The sequence below is a fragment of the Athene cunicularia genome (assembly GCF_003259725.1).
Source record: "Athene cunicularia isolate RWA chromosome 6 unlocalized genomic scaffold, athCun1 chr6_part1, whole genome shotgun sequence".
Classification (NCBI taxonomy): domain Eukaryota; kingdom Metazoa; phylum Chordata; class Aves; order Strigiformes; family Strigidae; genus Athene; species Athene cunicularia.
The window spans coordinates 526,361-543,642 of NW_020799105.1; the positions used below are offsets into that span (position 1 = coordinate 526,361).

Below are 17,282 nucleotides of genomic sequence, written 5' to 3' on the forward strand. Positions count from 1 at the left end.
TACCAGCAGAAAGTATTATTAATTTGATGCCCCGCCGCTGCCGCCATGGTGAAGGAGCAGTTCAGGGAGACGGATGTGGCCAAGAAAATGTGAGTGGGTCGACCAGGGTGGCGTCCTGCGCGGCGAGAGGCTCCTGGGCGGCCGCTCCGCTGCCGGCACGGCAGGGCACGGCAGGGCACGGCAGCGCGGCGCCCCGCACTGAGGGACCCGGCGTTGCCGCGGCGTGGCCCGGTGGCTGTGGGAGCCAGCAGCAGAAATCCTAGGGTGTGACCCGGGAAGAAGTTTAGTTTCCAGGGAAGCGGAGGGTGGTTGATGGTGCAGCTAGTTCACTTTTAAAAGCGCTGGCGCAGGCTACGCTCTCCCAACCTTGGCGCAGGTTGCGGGCGGATGTAGGATTGCGCAAGAAGGTCGATCAATCCCCTAGATATAAACGACTAAGTCTCCGCAAAACAGCAGTATTTTTTATAGTTATGCAAAAAGAAGCTGCTTCAGCAATTTTGTGAATTAACTTAGCCACCTTTGCGTTGCTTTTAAATGCAAATGTGTGTGTATGCCTGTAGTTATAAGCATTTCTGTATATGCACGTACAAACATGTGACATTTCCATTCTAGAAGCCACATCTGTTTTGGTATGAAATCTCCAGAGGAGATGCGTCAGCAAGCTCACATTCAAGTGGTTAGTAAAAACTTGTATAGTCAGGACAACCATCACTCTCCACTGCAGTATGGAGTACTTGACCATCGCATGGTGAGAACTGTTTTTTTTCCTGACACTTTATGTGGAATTACTTGAAATGGTTAAAAATAAGTTGGTATGACTGAAATTTATTGCTCCTTCAAAATGCATGCAAATGTGTCTCAAACTGTGTAGACTGTGTGTTGCAGTGACAGCTACTTCGTGCCTTTGGGTACTTCAGAAAAGCATCCTTCTGAGGTGGGAGAAAAGTTTTTCCTGCCTAGTTGCTGGGAGACCCAGAGACATCCATCTACAATATAACATACTGTAGGTTAGTGGGCTGTAGATCAGTTGCAAAAGCCGTATGAGTTAATGTCACTACTATTAGTAGGGCCTGCATGTGAAAGACGCTTTTCTTTAGGACTAGAGTGAATAACGCTACTGACATGCCTCAGATGCTGGGAGAAAGGAGTAAGGGTGTGCTGTCAGGATAGCCAACTAGCTTAAGAGCTGTTGTATTTTCTATGTATTCAGCTGATTATAGCTACAACTCTTTTCTCTGTGTGTGTTTCCCAAAGGGAACCAGTGAAAAAGACCGTCCCTGTGAAACCTGTGGAAAAAATCTTGCTGATTGTTTAGGACATTATGGGTACATTGACTTAGAACTGCCCTGTTTTCATGTTGGATACTTCAAAGCTGTGATAGGCATCTTACAGGTAAACACAATTATGATTTGTAGTCCAGAAAAAGGAGATTATTAGGAAAGATGATGCTTGAAAGAGTAATTGAGAAGACCAAAATAAAATTGTGTTATAAATTTTATTTTTATACATCTTGTGTTCTGTAAAATAAATGTATTTAAATACTAGTAGTGATGTAAATATATTTATTTTCTTTTATGTAATCTCAGACTGATTAATTTGATCCATTATTTTCTGTAGTAGTTTTAATTAAATGTATGCGGTATAACTTGCCTTTTAGGACATCCCGGTGTGGATCTTTAAGATCCTGCAAAATCTAGATAAGGATTTGCCTCACTGACTGTAATTTTTTTTCCATCTACCTTTTTTCTGCATTACAGCACATGAATTGGTCTTTCAACCAAGACCATTGCATTTCATTCCAAAAAACTGCATTCTGTTGAAGAACTTCAGTTACAACAGGTTACATTTCTAAATGTGTCTGTTAAACTACTGTGTTTTTATGTGTTTACATTTAAGATGATCTGCAAAACGTGTTGCCATATCATGCTATCAGTGGAAGAAAAAAAACAGTTTTTGGATTATTTGAAGCGACCTGGCCTGACGTATCTTCAGAAGAGAGGACTGAAAAAGAAAGTATCTGAAAAATGCCGGAAGAAAAACACTTGTCCTTACTGTGGTGCCTTTAATGGTGAGTGTTGACATTAGCAGATAGAGATGGTGATCTCCTGTGATGGTTTTTACCTTGGCAGCTGTGATAGACATCAAAATTTTTAACATCCCTGTTCATTCTACAGCTAATGGAGTATTCTCTCTGGCCCTTACTAAGAATCTCATAATTGTGTTCTTAATGTCAAGCACGTGCTTGTTCACATTTCATTTATGTGCATAAAGACATTACCCTAGTAGCTTGGTTTGTGTCATGTGATACCTCTTCATGGCAATAACCAATATTTGGTACTTGAATGATACCGAAACCACTACTGTTTAACATGTGGTTAAAAATATGGGAAGCTATTGTCAGTGATCAATATGTTAACATAGAAGCATTTCTAGTCTTCGTAATTTTGTCTGATCTTTGGTTTTGATCGTTATATTATCTTTCTTGAGATTAGATGTGCTTGTTATCCTCTAGGAGGGTATGTTCTGCAGTTTGGCAGTATTTGAGCTGTGATGATCTTGGCTTACACTGGAATTTGTTCTTCAGGGCAGAGTAGCTTGATAAGATTTTCACATTTGTTTCTCAAAATACTTATTTTCTTCATGTACACTGATCAGGTGATACTGCTGTTAAAGGACCTGCGGTATTACAGATTCATATTGGATGGTTAATTCATAAATTAAAACTATGTTTTTAATTCATGAAAATTGTGAGTTGTTGGTCATAATGATCAACAGCATGGAAAATAGAGCTGTTTTATTCTAAGTGCCAAATATACATGTATGGGGCACAGACTGTAGGCATTTACAAAATTAAGTGGTAGGTCAGCATACTTCAGTAAAAATAATTGAGTTTGGAAAGTGTACTAGTCTGTGGAAGTTTTATGAATAATGTTACCTGCATGACATGAAAATGTTTCTAGGATTTTTTTGACAATTCACTTCCAAAATTATTTTAAAAGACAGTGGGATGATATATAAATGGCACATCTTAGTCCTGTTTTTAATGTGGCAAATTCTAATTTAAAAAGATATCTGCTGTGATTGAGGTTAAGCTGAATTAAAGCATGGGCTAAACCACCTGCTTTCAGCTTCAGAAACTGCATCATGATCTAGGTGCACCAAGCCAGCCATACAAGGAGATATGATCTGATTGTCCTCTTCTTGTTTTGTGAATTTAGGAAACTGGTTCTTAAAGCTGATAAAGCTTTATTTTATTCTTGTGCTCACTGAAAGTTTAACTAGTTTTGGAACTGTAGCTTACTCATTTTAAGTTTGAGGCTTGGTTTGAGAGGTTGTTTTATTGACTGTTTTTGTTTAAAAAACAAACGAACCCACATCTATTTGCTTTGCAGGAACTGTGAAGAAGTGTGGTTTGTTGAAAATAATACATGAAAAGTACAAGACAAATAAGAAAGTCATAGATCCAGTAGTATCTACTTTTCTCCAGTCCTTTGAAACTGCTATAGAACATAACAAAGAAGTAGAACCCTTACTGGGAAGAGCTCAGGTGAATTCTATTATGACTTAAATTTTCTGCTATTTTTTGTGCATGGTATAAGATTCTTCAAAGGTTTTGTATGTAGCAGCGTAAGCCTTTTGGTGGTCCAAGATTTTCATGCACCGAAAGACACTTGAAGAATGTTTGTATTTATTGCAATAATGCAAACTTTGCTAAAATGAGAAATTTAGTTTATTGGTATGTTCTGATACATAGGTTTCTGTCTGTAAAGAAGAGAGATGTTCTTGGTATAACATACTTCCATAAGCTAGAAAAGGGAGAAGAAAAATAGACCCATATAAACTCTGCATGTACATGTAGATTTAGTGTAACTCCCAGATGATTACAATACACAGGATTATTATTTTATTCAGAAGAACTTCATGTTGAGAAGGAGAGATAGATTTTTATCTAACCTTTTAATTTCCTTCAGCTTTGTATGCTGTTTTGTTTCGTTCTGCTCTTTGCAAGCTGGGCAAATCTCAGGGTACGTTTTTGGACAGAAGTAGTGAATATCTGGAGTTTCTTATACTACAGCAATAGCTGTACTAAAAAGAGAGAGCAGAAGTTTTGTAAAATGGTCTTGAAAGTACTGTAATTCATGTGATTTTTCTACTAATAAAATGAAAACAGTGTATTTTTGCTGTAAGAGGTTTATTGAGCTGCTTTTACTCTCAGTTAACTAGAAAAGAGAGTAGCATGATGAGAAGTAAACACTGATGTGTAGGGGAAAAAAAGAAAGAAAGAATATAGCAAGTTAGTATCTGAGATGCTAAAAGCATTGGTTCATAATAAATAAACCAAAACATAGGTTTGTTTGTGTGAAAAATTGTCTTTTTAAAAAATGTAATTTCTGAAGTCAGTAAATGAGGGGAGGAGGGAAGCATTGAAACTGTTACATGATGACTTGTTCTCTCCATTCTCCAATGGATTTCGTAGGAAAACTTGAATCCTCTGGTAGTGTTGAATATCTTTAAAAGAATCCCAGCAGAAGACATCCCTCTGCTCCTAATGAACCCAGAAGCAGGTAAACCTTCAGATTTGATCCTCACACGACTCTTGGTGCCTCCACTGTGTATCAGACCCTCTGTGGTGAGTGACTTGAAGTCTGGCACCAACGAAGATGACTTGACAATGAAACTGACAGAGATCATTTTCCTCAATGATGTCATAAAAAAGGTGAGTTATCCTTCAAGCTCTCTGAGGCTGTTGCTTTCAGAAAGATTTTGTTAGAACTGAACATGTGGTTCTACTTGTCTTACTGCTTACAATCTAGCAAGCAGTCTGTACTTTAATACTCTGTCATTTGGTATTTTATTGCAAGAGAGACACTTCAAATGGAGCTGGTTGACTGGCTGCTGGCAGTATAGGACCTTCCACAGATCTGCTTGTGGATCATGGGAAATGTTTCTTTGTTTGAGTTCTGGTCCATAAACTCTTCTCTTCCCTCCCCACCCCCCCCTTTTCTGTGTGCTCTTGCTCTCTTTTTTCCCCCTCCCATGACTGACAGATTTTGAGTGGTCACTTATAATGAAAACATTATACCTAATAGTTGTCTCCATGGGTTTCTTCCATGTAGACCTTCCTCTGTCTTCACTGCATCTTTGTCCTTTCTTTATTCCACCATTTGTTTTAAGAAATCAGGTTTCAGTTAGCATAGTTATCAAATACAAGCTAGAAGTAAATTTGACAATTTATCATTTATTTAGAAGGACAGTTCTACCAGATTAATACTTTTCAGGCTTTCAAAACTGGACTTTTGTCAGGCAGACAAAATCAAGTGAGCATTAACTTTCCCGTGATTTGAAAAATTGTTAAATACTGATGATTTTCCTGGCTTAATAGTTAACTTTTAAGCTAATCTATTAACTATTAATAGATTAGTTTACCTTTTGTGGCTTGGGAAAAATATAATTTAAACAAATGTATAGTTTTGTGAACATTCGTCTGAAGCCAATACTAATCAAGAAAAAACTTTTTGCTGGGTTATCTTATGAATGGCCTTAAGCTATAGCAGTATGCATCCTGTTGTAAAGTGATCTTGCCTTTTCCATTCCACTGTATGAAGGTTTTTCAGAATTATTATCAAAAGAAGAGCTGTACTCATCAGAAAAATTCTTTGCTAGTTTAATATGTGTTATATTTATTTTCTGAACTGGATGACTATTTTGTTTAGCATAGGATATCAGGAGCCAAAACACAGATGATAATGGAAGACTGGGATTTTCTTCAACTGCAGTGTGCCTTGTACATTAATAGCGAGCTCTCGGGAATTCCTCTCAACATGGCACCAAAAAAATGGACCAGAGGTTTTGTTCAGAGACTTAAGGGAAAGCAAGGTTTGTCTAGAAAGTTGTTTTTTAACTTTTTTTCTTTAAATTAAGTCACAAATACTGGTTATTCCAAAGCATCTCTCTGCTATTGTTGTGTTGCACTTCAGTAATGTACCTTTAAAGATGTTTTAATGTGCTGGCTTAACAGGTAATATTTTGAGAACAACTTTTTATAAGAGTTTTCCCTTGTTTTTTTGTTAGGTCGTTTTAGAGGCAATCTGTCTGGAAAGCGGGTGGATTTCTCTGGCAGAACAGTCATTTCACCTGATCCTAATTTAAGAATAGATGAAGTAGCAGTGCCTATTCATGTTGCTAAAATACTAACCTTTCCTGAAAAGGTAAGTAGTGTAGAACCAAAACTTTTTCTATGCCTTTTTGCATTTTTGTTTGCTTGTTTTAACCAGACCTCAGAGTTACCCGTTTTATAGCCTTACTATAAAAGGGAGTGAATGTATTGCGTTATGTTTGAAATGTCATTCAGTGATGCTTTGCTGATTCTGTTGCTGCTGGTAAATGAAGGTTTGTACTATCAGATATATGCAAGTACTGTGAAGGCATATGGTGTAAGCAAGTGACATATCAGGAGAGAATAGTTTTGCTTTATACTTTTTGAACTCATACATAACTTTGTATGTTTGTTGCTGTGTATCTGCCTAAGGAGTGGTTGGGTTTTCTTACTTCTGCATTAACTTTCCAGATTTTTAATTTAATTTCACTCTGATGTTCTGCTCTAAGATTGGTTTACATTTTCCTCTTCTGTTCCTTGCTGACTGTTTCCTTCAGCTGCTGGAGGCTGTGAGGGGGATTGTCAGTTGAGCCTAAAATTTGAAAATGCAAAAGCAAGAGGTCCTGAAATGTGTTTCATTTGTTTCTGATTAAAGTCTTTATGCAACAGGTGAACAAAGCAAATATTAATTTTATGAGGAAGCTTGTCCGTAATGGTCCTGATGTTCATCCTGGAGCCAACTTCATACAGCAAAGGCACACACAGATGAAAAGGTATCATGCTTACCTGTAATGATTCACTTTTATTTCTTCCTATCAATTTGTTCTTGCTGCTGTGTGAAAATAGTTATATCTACAGAGATTATGAAAGATTCTAAAAATAAATTTTAAAGGACAGTAACAAAAAAATTGTCATTATCTCTTCTGGTTTAGCATACAGTTTCTTTTTAAATAGTGTGTTGGATTTAAATTTAAGTGTACATACTAATGATAGCAAACTGCGGTATAATTTTTTTTTGATGACTGAGTATCCCTCATTGGAAAATAGAGCATGTAGTACAGAGGTAAATGAAAACAGGCAGTTTTGGGCATCTTGTACTCGCTGTTTTCATGGGAGAGCTAATCTGCTGTCAGTTTATGGGTAATAAGAAGCTTATGAATGAATGAAACTCCCTATACTGCCTGGTACAATTGAAACAAATTCTTTGTTTTTATAAATCGACTTTTTTGTTAACTTGTACTAATAACTGTGGCTTTGTTAACTAATGTCACAAATAGATTCATTATTTAAAATAGCAGCAGGGCTTAATGATGTAATCCACACCAGTTTTGTCTTCTAGTTATTGTAATACCAATAATCCCAACATTTAATGGAAGAACTTGCATTATAAACACAGAATTTATTTTCAGCAGCATTTACATCTTTCTGACTTTATTTCTTCTGATTCCATTGTTATATGTTATTATAAGATTTCTGAAATATGGAAACCGAGAAAAGATGGCCCAGGAGCTGAAATTTGGTGATATTGTGGAACGACATCTTATAGATGGTGACATAGTCCTGTTCAACCGACAACCCTCTCTTCATAAACTGAGCATCATGGCTCACATCGTAAGTGCACACACAGCCTAACATGCAGGTGGTGCATCCCTGAGTATTAGGTGGTTTACTTTTGCTGGTGTTTCTCTCTTACACACACAAAAATAAGCAGTTTATTCTGAAATGGTGCATGGGGACAAGCACAAATGCACTGCAGTTCTGCTTTTGCATGGGAATTGATGTGTAACTGGGCAGTGTGCTGCCTCGACAATTCTGTTAATAGCCGTAATTCACCTCGGTATCTGTTTTAGTATACGCACTTCATTTTCATAGAGTTGATGTGATCTCTACAAAGCATGTTGTGTTCTGTGCTTTGTATAAATTCTTCATAATAGAAGTTATTAGCTGCATTTGTGTAACATAACCCAAGTGCAATTTCTTTCAGTTCCTGGTTGAGTTAAATCCTATTATCAGAAATTTTGACTTGCATCTGTAATAAAAAGAAAAGATAAAGCCTACAAGGAAGCACTCAGGCATGGCTTTTCAACTTTTAGTATGCTTGACTGCATGTGCATCACTTTCTTTTCCAGGCTAGAGTAAAACCTCATAGGACATTCAGATTTAATGAATGTGTCTGTACACCATACAATGCAGACTTTGATGGAGATGAGATGAACCTTCACCTTCCTCAGACCGAAGAAGCAAAAGCAGAAGCACTTGTTTTAATGGGGGTAGGTGGATAATGTTGGGGTTGGGATTTTGCTAGTGACAGATGGGCTGCATTCTGTACTTCTTAACTTGCATGTGAAATCTGAAATATCAAGATTCCTGGGTATAGGTAATGTGTGACTGTGAAGCTGCCTGAAAACTCTGCAAAAGAGAATTTATAATAAATTAGGACTGTTATGCAATGGTAGTCTAATAGACTTCTATTTAGCATCTGTGGAAAACACAGTGGTTTTAAGTAAGTAGATGTCATTAGTATGTTTCTGCCTGACTGCCCTTAGTGATTGCTAGCAAAATAGGGTGGCACAGTTACCAAACAGTTACATACTTTGCTTTCTGGTCTGACAGCCCAGCAGTTGCAGATGGTCAGACCGACAAGCAATAGTGTGCTTGTACTGAAGAAGGCGGTTTACCAGAGAAGGTAGGTGACAGTAGGTTCTTAGGGCAGTGTTAAAAAGGGAGAAGGGAGGGTAGGTAAAGAGGGATCTGATAGTTGCAGACATTGATCTGCGGTGTGAGAGTCAGCATCGTCAATCTGTGGATTTTCTAGTATATTGCTCCTTTAGGGTGATGAGTGCCACTGTTACTTCAGATGTACCAACACAACTGTTGGCTGCAGCATGTATTGACTTGCTGAACTGATTTGCAAGCTTAAACCCCCTGCCTCCTCCACAAGTGTGTGATTCAGGTTTGTGTGGGCCTGTGAACACTTCAGGCAAAACTGTGCTGCATAGGTGGGGGTGATTAACTGGAACAGTCATCTGAGTAAGATATAAGAAAATGGGTCTAGTGAAAGTGGCTAACTTCATTATTGCGTATTGGTAGGGACCACACAATTTGCAGTATTTCAGTAGCTCCCTGTAGTGAGTGTAACCTGTTTTGTCCCTTCTCAAGTTATCAAAGCTAACTTGTTTCCCTTTCTCTCTTCTATTTGAACAATAACACATCAAGATGATTTCAACTTCTGCTTTGGAGATAAAAAATATAATTCCCAGTAACTATTCTCAGATTATTCCTTAACTGTCAGTAGATTTGCATGGACTGTAGTAAACTGGAACTTCTAGTTTATTTTTTCCTGTTTATATTTTCAAGTTGTACCTTGATTTAGAGTAAGTTTTAACCATTTTTGCTAAAATAACTGTCTTAAACAGGAAGTTTCCTTCTGAATAACAGATGGAGCATCAGTGTCTTCAAATGTGTAATTTTTTTTTTCTTCTATCATACAGACTAAAGCAAACTTGGTAACACCAAGAAATGGAGAACCTCTTATTGCTGCTATTCAAGATTTCCTCACAGGTATGTATATAAGCTTGTTTTAGAGCTGTGTAATTTAACAGTTGTTCCTTCAGAATAATTTCCCTCTTTTCCAGAATTTTTTCTATACTAATTAAAAAAATTGTCTTTTCACAAGTCAAAGGGACATTACGAAAGTAAGGCTGTTGTTAGTCTGAAATATAATGACATTCTCAGAATCTTTTGTGATACCGTCTGCCTTTGTAACTGCAGTTATTATTAACTTTGCATATGTTTGGCTGTGTTTCTCCATCAGGAAATGAATGGGATCTTTGTGTGTGTTAGGTAGACAATGTAAACTGCTTATGATCATGGTACAGGAGTTGAATCGTTAATCAAAAATTAGTTTTAGCCTACAGTAAATATCTTCAAGCTTCCTTAATTCTTTGGGAAATGTCCAGTGAATGTAAGGAAGAAAGTGTACAAAAATTAATGCCAAGGCTTTATTTTTACCTATGGAATAGAGTCTGAGAGAGAGAATAAATTATAGAAATACATTGGTTTGAATTTTTAGAAATTGCAGTGTGGAGCAATTAAAAAAAAATCTGGAAAGGATTTACAACTGAAGCTGTCTAAACTCTTGTCATTTTGCTTATTAAGTAGGTAACTAGTATTAGAAGGAAATAATTGATACTGAATATGAAATAGATTTTAAATTTAATCTCTCACATGAATAATTTTTTACACTCTAGGTGCCTATCTTCTTACATTAAAAGACACCTTTTTTGATCGAGCCAAAGCCTGTCAAATTATCGCTTCTATCCTGGTTGGCAAGGATGAAAAAATTAAAGTTTGTCTTCCGCCTCCAGCAATTCTGAAGGTGTGTCAAACTATTTTTTTAATGTTGCCAAGACTTACTTTGTTGTGTGTTCTTGACTATAATGATGTTCTCATCAGACAGTTCTTGTTTTCTCTTGTTTTGTACAAGATCTTATATTTGTAAAGTGCAAAGATCAGAATTCAGGGTGAAAGCTATGCCAGAGTTTTTTGATGATTCCTGATGCTGAACAGAGCCAACTTCCCATGCTGCAGTCTGGACGCAGGGTTCCCTCGGGATTCAGACATAGCTTTGCTGCTATCCTGCTACTGTGAGACATACCACTTAGCCATTTTGGTGGGCAGTAGAAGATACATTGTTCTTAGTAGCGTCACTGTTACTAGCTTTGCAGACTAATGGGCAAAATATTGTGTTATTCCTTGGCTGCTCTCAGGTAAGATCCTGAAATGCTCACCAGTTCTAGGTTTCAGTATGCAAAATTTAGGAGATACTAAACCTGGAATTAGTATGCTTTAACTGTTAAATTGACAATGTGTTAAAGATTAAAGTCTATGAGTGCTATGTGATTATTTTCTTTTGTTGGTTTGTTTGGTTGGGGTTTTTGTTTGTTATATCGTGTACACAATATTTATCATGAAGGACATAATTTGGGTATTTTTCACAAACTCTGAAGAGAGCTATAGTATCATTTATTAGCTTAGGGTCTGTTAAGCCTTCATTCGCATACATTTAAGGGTGTCTGTATTTGAATTTTGTTTTTTGAGGCAAACAGTCTTGGTTTGGAGAGAGTCATATGCTTGCAAATTTGTTAAATTCACTGAGTATGGGTGTATACATTTTTTTTATATACCTTTTATTTAATTTCAAAATATTAACTGTAGGATTAGGGAAATTCAGAAAGTGAAATACCAATGAATAATAGTAATTTAAAGCAAGGTCAGAGCATTTATGGGCAGTATCAAATGTGAGTTTTATAACTTTTGCTAGTAGCCAGGAGCAGTGATTCTTTGCTTCTGTCGTTCCAAATGAATAATTTTAGCAGTAGCTGTGACAGATACTTACATTTAACTACAGCTGAAGGGAATACATAATTATATGAATCTTTAACCTCCTAAAAATTTAAACCAAAGGCACTGTGTAGAGAAGGAATTATAAATGTTGCAGTCTCTTAGAGGAATTAAATGACAGCAGCATCTTTTTTTTTTTTTTTTTTCTAATTGGAAAAGGAAATGTGACAGTAAGAGGGAGCAACAGAGCATGTTTCTGTTAACGTATGCACATATCCTTATGTAAAGGAAACCATTCTGCAGTGTTTTTTTATCTGTAAAGGTGCATTATACTCCCTATTCAAAGGAATGCTACAATGCACTTCTGCAAGTATAGTTCAGTATAGAAAGGTTCTGTATAGAAAACAATTTTACAATTAAATTCTTTCTTGCTGTTTTACTGTAGTTGTATCATAAACACTGTAATCCTAATTCTTGTCCTTTTGTTTTTCTAAGCCTGTAACACTCTGGACAGGAAAACAGGTTTTCAGCCTCATTCTCAAACCCAGTGATGACTGTCCTGTAAAAGCCAATCTACGAACCAAGGGCAAACAGTATTGTGGCAAAGGGGAAGACCTGTGTTACAATGATTCTTGTGAGTGACACTTCTAAAGCTGTGTTTTGGAAGCCATCAGATAAATTGTAGCTATTGTTTTGTTGAATTTGTTGCTGTTGAGCTCATGTAGGAGTTAAAGCAGTACTTAAGTATTCTTGAAATTAAAAAAAAAAAAAAAGTAATTTTTCTCAAAAGTTAAAGTTGTGCTGAACACCAAAAATAAGACTTTGATGTTTTCTTGTAATAAAATTTCTTTTGTATGATGCTAGGCTTGTCATGATACTAACGTAGTATTTGAAGGTGGGGGAGAAATAAAAGCAAATAAGTTTAGGAGGTGGTTGTGGAGAGGGCAAAGGGAAGAATTTAGTATCTTGAGTAGGTGTAGTGACACAGGGATTAGAAGTTAAATAGTGAAAGTAGTTAGGATATGAAGGTAAGATAAGAATCCTTAGGGTATCAAACCATCTACATCCTTCCAGCTAGGGAATTCAGTGGCAGGTGGAATGCAAAGCATCAGGGTAGAAGAGGCTGTAGGAGATGAGCAAGGCTTTGCTACTGATTTAACATTCATGTGGTAACAGCGGGAATAGAACTTGAAAAGGCAGGGTTGGCTTGGTTCATTGCTGTTCAGAAGTGTGAGTTAAGGAACCAGGGAAGGCATCATACATTTACAGTAATTCTGTCATGCAGTGTTGATGTGAGAAAGAATCTAACAATTAGGACTCGAATCCACTCTACAGCAAAGTCAGTGATTTCTTTAGAAGACAGGACTGCTCTGTGGTTGTGAAGTTGGTGATAAGCAGGGTGGCACTTTTTTTTTTTTTTTCCAGCATCATAGGGTATGTGGTGTGAAAGGCAACAAAGCAATGCAGTTCACACTCATGTGAATGTAGGCCATTGTCTTTGCTCTGCAGTCTTATAATTTTAGGAAGTATGGGAAGAATTCCTATTTTCTGAGTTCGATAGTATCAGATGATGCAGGGAACTCTTGGACTTCATTGGTGGCTCTGTTCAGTTCTCTGTAAAACTTCATTTGTGAAGCAACACTCATTCTCTTCAGAAAGTTCTCTGCAAGTTCTCCAAAGTCTCAAGAAATCCTGATAACATATTTTGATTGTATATAATAAATGATAGACCAGTAACTTTTGGTTCAAGCAGATGATTACCTAAATTCACATTGAAAATACTGAGCATCAAGTACAGTATTCAAACATCTACAGTGTTCTGCATAAAATGATTTAAATTTGTTCGATCTACATATGCTGATTCTTCTTTGACAGATGGATAATGAATTTGACAATTAACAGATATTGTACTGCTTTCATAGAAAATATGTCTAATCTTCATGTATGGAAGATACTTTTTAATTGCTTTAAGTCTAAAGCTGGTAAGGGAGATTCAGTGCCTGAAATTGAAGGTTCCTGATGAAGCAAAAATAAGTGATCTAAAAGAGGAAGTGTGTACAGGCCTACAGGCAAGATGGATGTTGTTACGATACGCTTGAAATTAGAGAGACAGCTGAGTCCAGCATGTCTTTAAAATTTAAGCTATGCCTCCAGAGATGATTCAGTTGAACTGAATATCAGAATAACGTTGTTTTATTATGCATGATTGAGGAGTTTATTTCTGGACAGATAAGATTGATTGAAGACTATTCTGCTTAATGATGTGAAATTTATTTTTAGAATTGTTACAAAAATAATTATTTACAACATTTCTCAAGTCTTCAGTTGGATACAGTTGCCTTTTTGAGGAGGAAGGGAAAAATATTTTGACTCAAGTTGGTGAGGTCAGGTTGTAGGCTGTTTCCCTTATGTACTTACTCATGCACCTATGCAGATACATTAAATGTATGTATCTGGGTTTTGTTCTTTCCCTGAACAGAGCTTTTATTTAAAAACCCTACTCCATAATTGATTATTAGAGTTTAGGTAATGTTTTGGAAAACTGATGAATTCTTTGTCTTTTTGTTTCTAGATGTCACAATTCAAAACAGTGAGTTAATGAGTGGCAGTATGGACAAAGGAACGTTAGGTTCAGGATCCAAGAACAACATCTTCTACATCTTGCTGAGAGACTGGGGGCAGGTAGAAGCTGCGGATGCCATGTCACGACTAGCAAGACTTGCTCCTGTCTATCTTTGTAAGTACATTACCTTGCAAAATAGTATCTTAAAGCAGAAATAAAGAGCAATGAAGCAAGATTTTTGCTTCAAATATGAGGTACTGCTTAAAAAAATAAGCTCATTGTGAAGCTGACAGAAACAGTGGAACAACTGATTGTGCTTATGATGGGAGAAAAAAAAAGTTCCCAATGATAATATTTCCTGGTTTTAATTTTTTTTTTTTTTTTTTTTTTGTAATAATAGCTAACCGTGGCTTTTCAATTGGAATTGGTGATGTAACTCCTGGGCAGGGCCTGCTAAAAGCTAAGTATGAGCTCCTGAATGCTGGCTATAAGAAATGTGATGAGTATATTGAAGCTCTGAACACTGGCAAGCTACAGCAGCAGCCTGGTTGTACTGCAGAAGAGACACTAGAGGTAAAATTTTTAATTTAAATCACTATATGCTTAGAGTAGAGATTTCATTAATATATTCATGTAAATTGTGAAGTTGAAAGTTGTCTTCTGAAGCCTAAAAATACAAGTAAATATGGTCCTTAGGTACGCAACTATGGCTGACTCTATCTAGCCTTAATGTTATGCATCTAAAAATGAGCGAAATACTAAACAACTGAGATCCTCCCTCCCTTCCTCCCTGGTGTATTGTGGTGACGTCCAAGAGAATAAAATTACATGGGTAGTTGGAATGCAGCTAATCGCATTTATCAAAATTTGCTAAATTAATAAAGAACAGTAATAGTAAAGAACCTAATCCAAGAAGCAAAACATTCCTTTAGTTATAGATCTGTTGGTATTCAAGTATTTTCTTGCCCCGTATTGGGGCAAAAGTTAAGTGGACTTTGGTTATGTTGTTTTTTTCTTTTTTCTGTAGAAATTTTTGATGAAGACCGGTGAATGTTGCCTGAAAGTTTACAGATAGAGACTTAATGGAGTCAGCTGAAGAACACTCTTACATTGTCTTCAATGGTTTTATTCATTTGTCTTCTAGGCCAGTCAATGTCTAGTTTTTAACCTTTAAAAAAAGAGTAGAAAGGAAAAGAAAGTGGCAAATGATTGAGTACTGTTTGTGCATGGGATTTTTAACGAACGCTGAATTTGTGAAATCTTGGATTTCAGGCCTTAATCCTTAAAGAACTCTCTGTTATCAGAGATCATGCTGGCAGTGCCTGTCTCAGAGAACTAGACAAGAGTAACAGTCCCCTTATCATGGCGCTCTGTGGTTCTAAAGGTAGGGATAGCTAAGATTTGGAAGTACATTGCTTGCTCTGTAACTGTTCTCAAAATTACTTGCTCTGTCTTCATAACCTATTTTATACACTCAGTTGTGAGGTATTAAATTCATATTTTATAGATTTGAAGTGACTCCTCTCAATAAGTACAGGTTGATTAATTAAAATTAAGCTGACTTACTCGTTTTTGCATCTTGAGATTTTTAGTACAAGTTAAAAAGACATCCTATTGGAACTCTAAATGTTCCTAAGAATTGAATTAATTGATCAGTAAGAAGTTTTCATGTTGAAGTGTATATATCACATTAAAAAATCAACTGGAAATTATGTATTAAGAATTTGAACTAATATTTCAGCCATCTTCACTGCTTTGTTTCTGAAGGATCACCTGTGTAGTAAATACTTGGTTTATACTCAAATTCATAGCTCAGCTTTCCTTTGTTTCCTATGAGAATCTGAAGAAATGACTTAAGCTTTTGCCTTTATCTCTAATAAACTGTGGAAGGCCTCAGGGTGACGTTTTCTATATAAATACTGAAACTGAAGAAAGAGGATATATTAAGTGGGAAGGTGGGTATTGTGTGCTAAGATGTTCACCAAATAAAACTTCTGAGTTACTGACTTAATTCTTTGGGACTTAACTTGTTCTAGGAATCTCGGCAGACACTGAACCCTTCATGAAAAATACTCTTAAAATATGTTTATAGAAGAAATTGTGAAGCAAAATATGTAGGTTAGGATCACAGGTTGTATAAAACAGAATCTATAGTATGAAACAGGATAATGTAAGGGCTGTAGTCAAATGAATGTCTATGATGCAAAGAAAAAGATTTTAAAAGGAGTTGTTAGCTGTATTGTAGATTAAACTAGTTGCCAGACTCTGCATAAATGCTGAAATTTACAGGACAAGTAACAGAAAAGCCTCTTTAACTGTTGCAATTCTAAATGCATTTTTTACAAATTGTAAAGCAAAATAATTTTGATGAATTACAAAGCTAAATAATAGTTCTTCATAAAAGTGAAGATCTATTAGAGGAGCACTGATATTCCACATTTGTGAGTGAAGGTTTTTTTTTTCTCTCCCTCCCGCCTCCTTCCCAGGCTCCTTCATTAATATATCCCAGATGATTGCTTGCGTAGGTCAGCAGGCTATCAGTGGGTCCCGAGTTCCTGATGGATTTGAGAATAGATCCTTGCCTCACTTTGAGAAGCATTCTAAGGTAATTCCACACGTTTACAATACACTGTGAAGAAGGATGAAAGAAGTTGCCTTAAACCATTTAAAAAAAGACACAGGATAGGATGTGTTGTCATAACATAGTAAAGGAGAAGGATCAGATATGGTGAATATAAAATGTTTTCAATGTGATTTGGGAGTACTGCCATAGGATGTCTAGTTAGTTTGACTTTTTTACAGCTAAGCCTTGCTTAGACCTTTCTAATTTAGTAAAGTTAAAGTAAGTCTGATGATACCTTTTTTGGTTCTCTTGAGAGTCCTGAAAATAATTTAAACTAAGACTTTCTAGTACAACTGGTGGGTGGGTATTGGTATGTTTAGACAGGTGAAACATACTAGATAAACCATTCTGGTTTCCACTAGGATAGACAAATATTATGGGCTACTCTGAATGTTCTGTATTTGAGTTTTGTTCTATATGAATCAATAAGGAGTCTTATGTACTAGTTAATACAATTCAATCGGATCAGATTTTATTTTAAAATGCTATCTGAAACCCAACAATTGGTAGAGAAGGTTCTGGGCACCAGACATCAATCTTGTTAGTGTGCTAGGTAGGTCATGTCAGTTGGTAGCCATGACACATGCATTTGTCATTAAATGTCCAAATTTAGAGTTCTGTAATATGAAAAATCTTTCCTGAATAAATTGAAGAAG

The 17,282-nt window shown here is 36.3% G+C and overlaps 1 protein-coding gene across 2 annotated transcripts in view; it reads left to right on the forward strand.

Annotated features, from left to right (window-relative positions):
* Positions 1–35: 35 nt before the first annotated feature.
* POLR3A (RNA polymerase III subunit A) overlaps positions 36–17,282 on the forward strand; it is a 35,769-nt gene continuing 18,522 nt past the window's right edge. For both annotated transcript variants that reach the window (XM_026850969.1, XM_026850970.1), the window contains exons 1-18: positions 36–89; positions 613–748; positions 1,255–1,392; positions 1,897–2,068; positions 3,393–3,547; positions 4,478–4,717; positions 5,715–5,877; positions 6,073–6,209; positions 6,767–6,870; positions 7,567–7,708; positions 8,227–8,367; positions 9,589–9,658; positions 10,348–10,475; positions 11,936–12,074; positions 14,013–14,177; positions 14,404–14,576; positions 15,276–15,387; positions 16,490–16,608. In XM_026850969.1, coding sequence (XP_026706770.1) covers positions 46–89; positions 613–748; positions 1,255–1,392; positions 1,897–2,068; positions 3,393–3,547; positions 4,478–4,717; positions 5,715–5,877; positions 6,073–6,209; positions 6,767–6,870; positions 7,567–7,708; positions 8,227–8,367; positions 9,589–9,658; positions 10,348–10,475; positions 11,936–12,074; positions 14,013–14,177; positions 14,404–14,576; positions 15,276–15,387; positions 16,490–16,608 — 2,478 coding nt within the window. In that variant the 5' untranslated portion in view covers positions 36–45. The remainder of the gene's footprint in view (positions 90–612; positions 749–1,254; positions 1,393–1,896; positions 2,069–3,392; positions 3,548–4,477; positions 4,718–5,714; positions 5,878–6,072; positions 6,210–6,766; positions 6,871–7,566; positions 7,709–8,226; positions 8,368–9,588; positions 9,659–10,347; positions 10,476–11,935; positions 12,075–14,012; positions 14,178–14,403; positions 14,577–15,275; positions 15,388–16,489; positions 16,609–17,282) is intronic.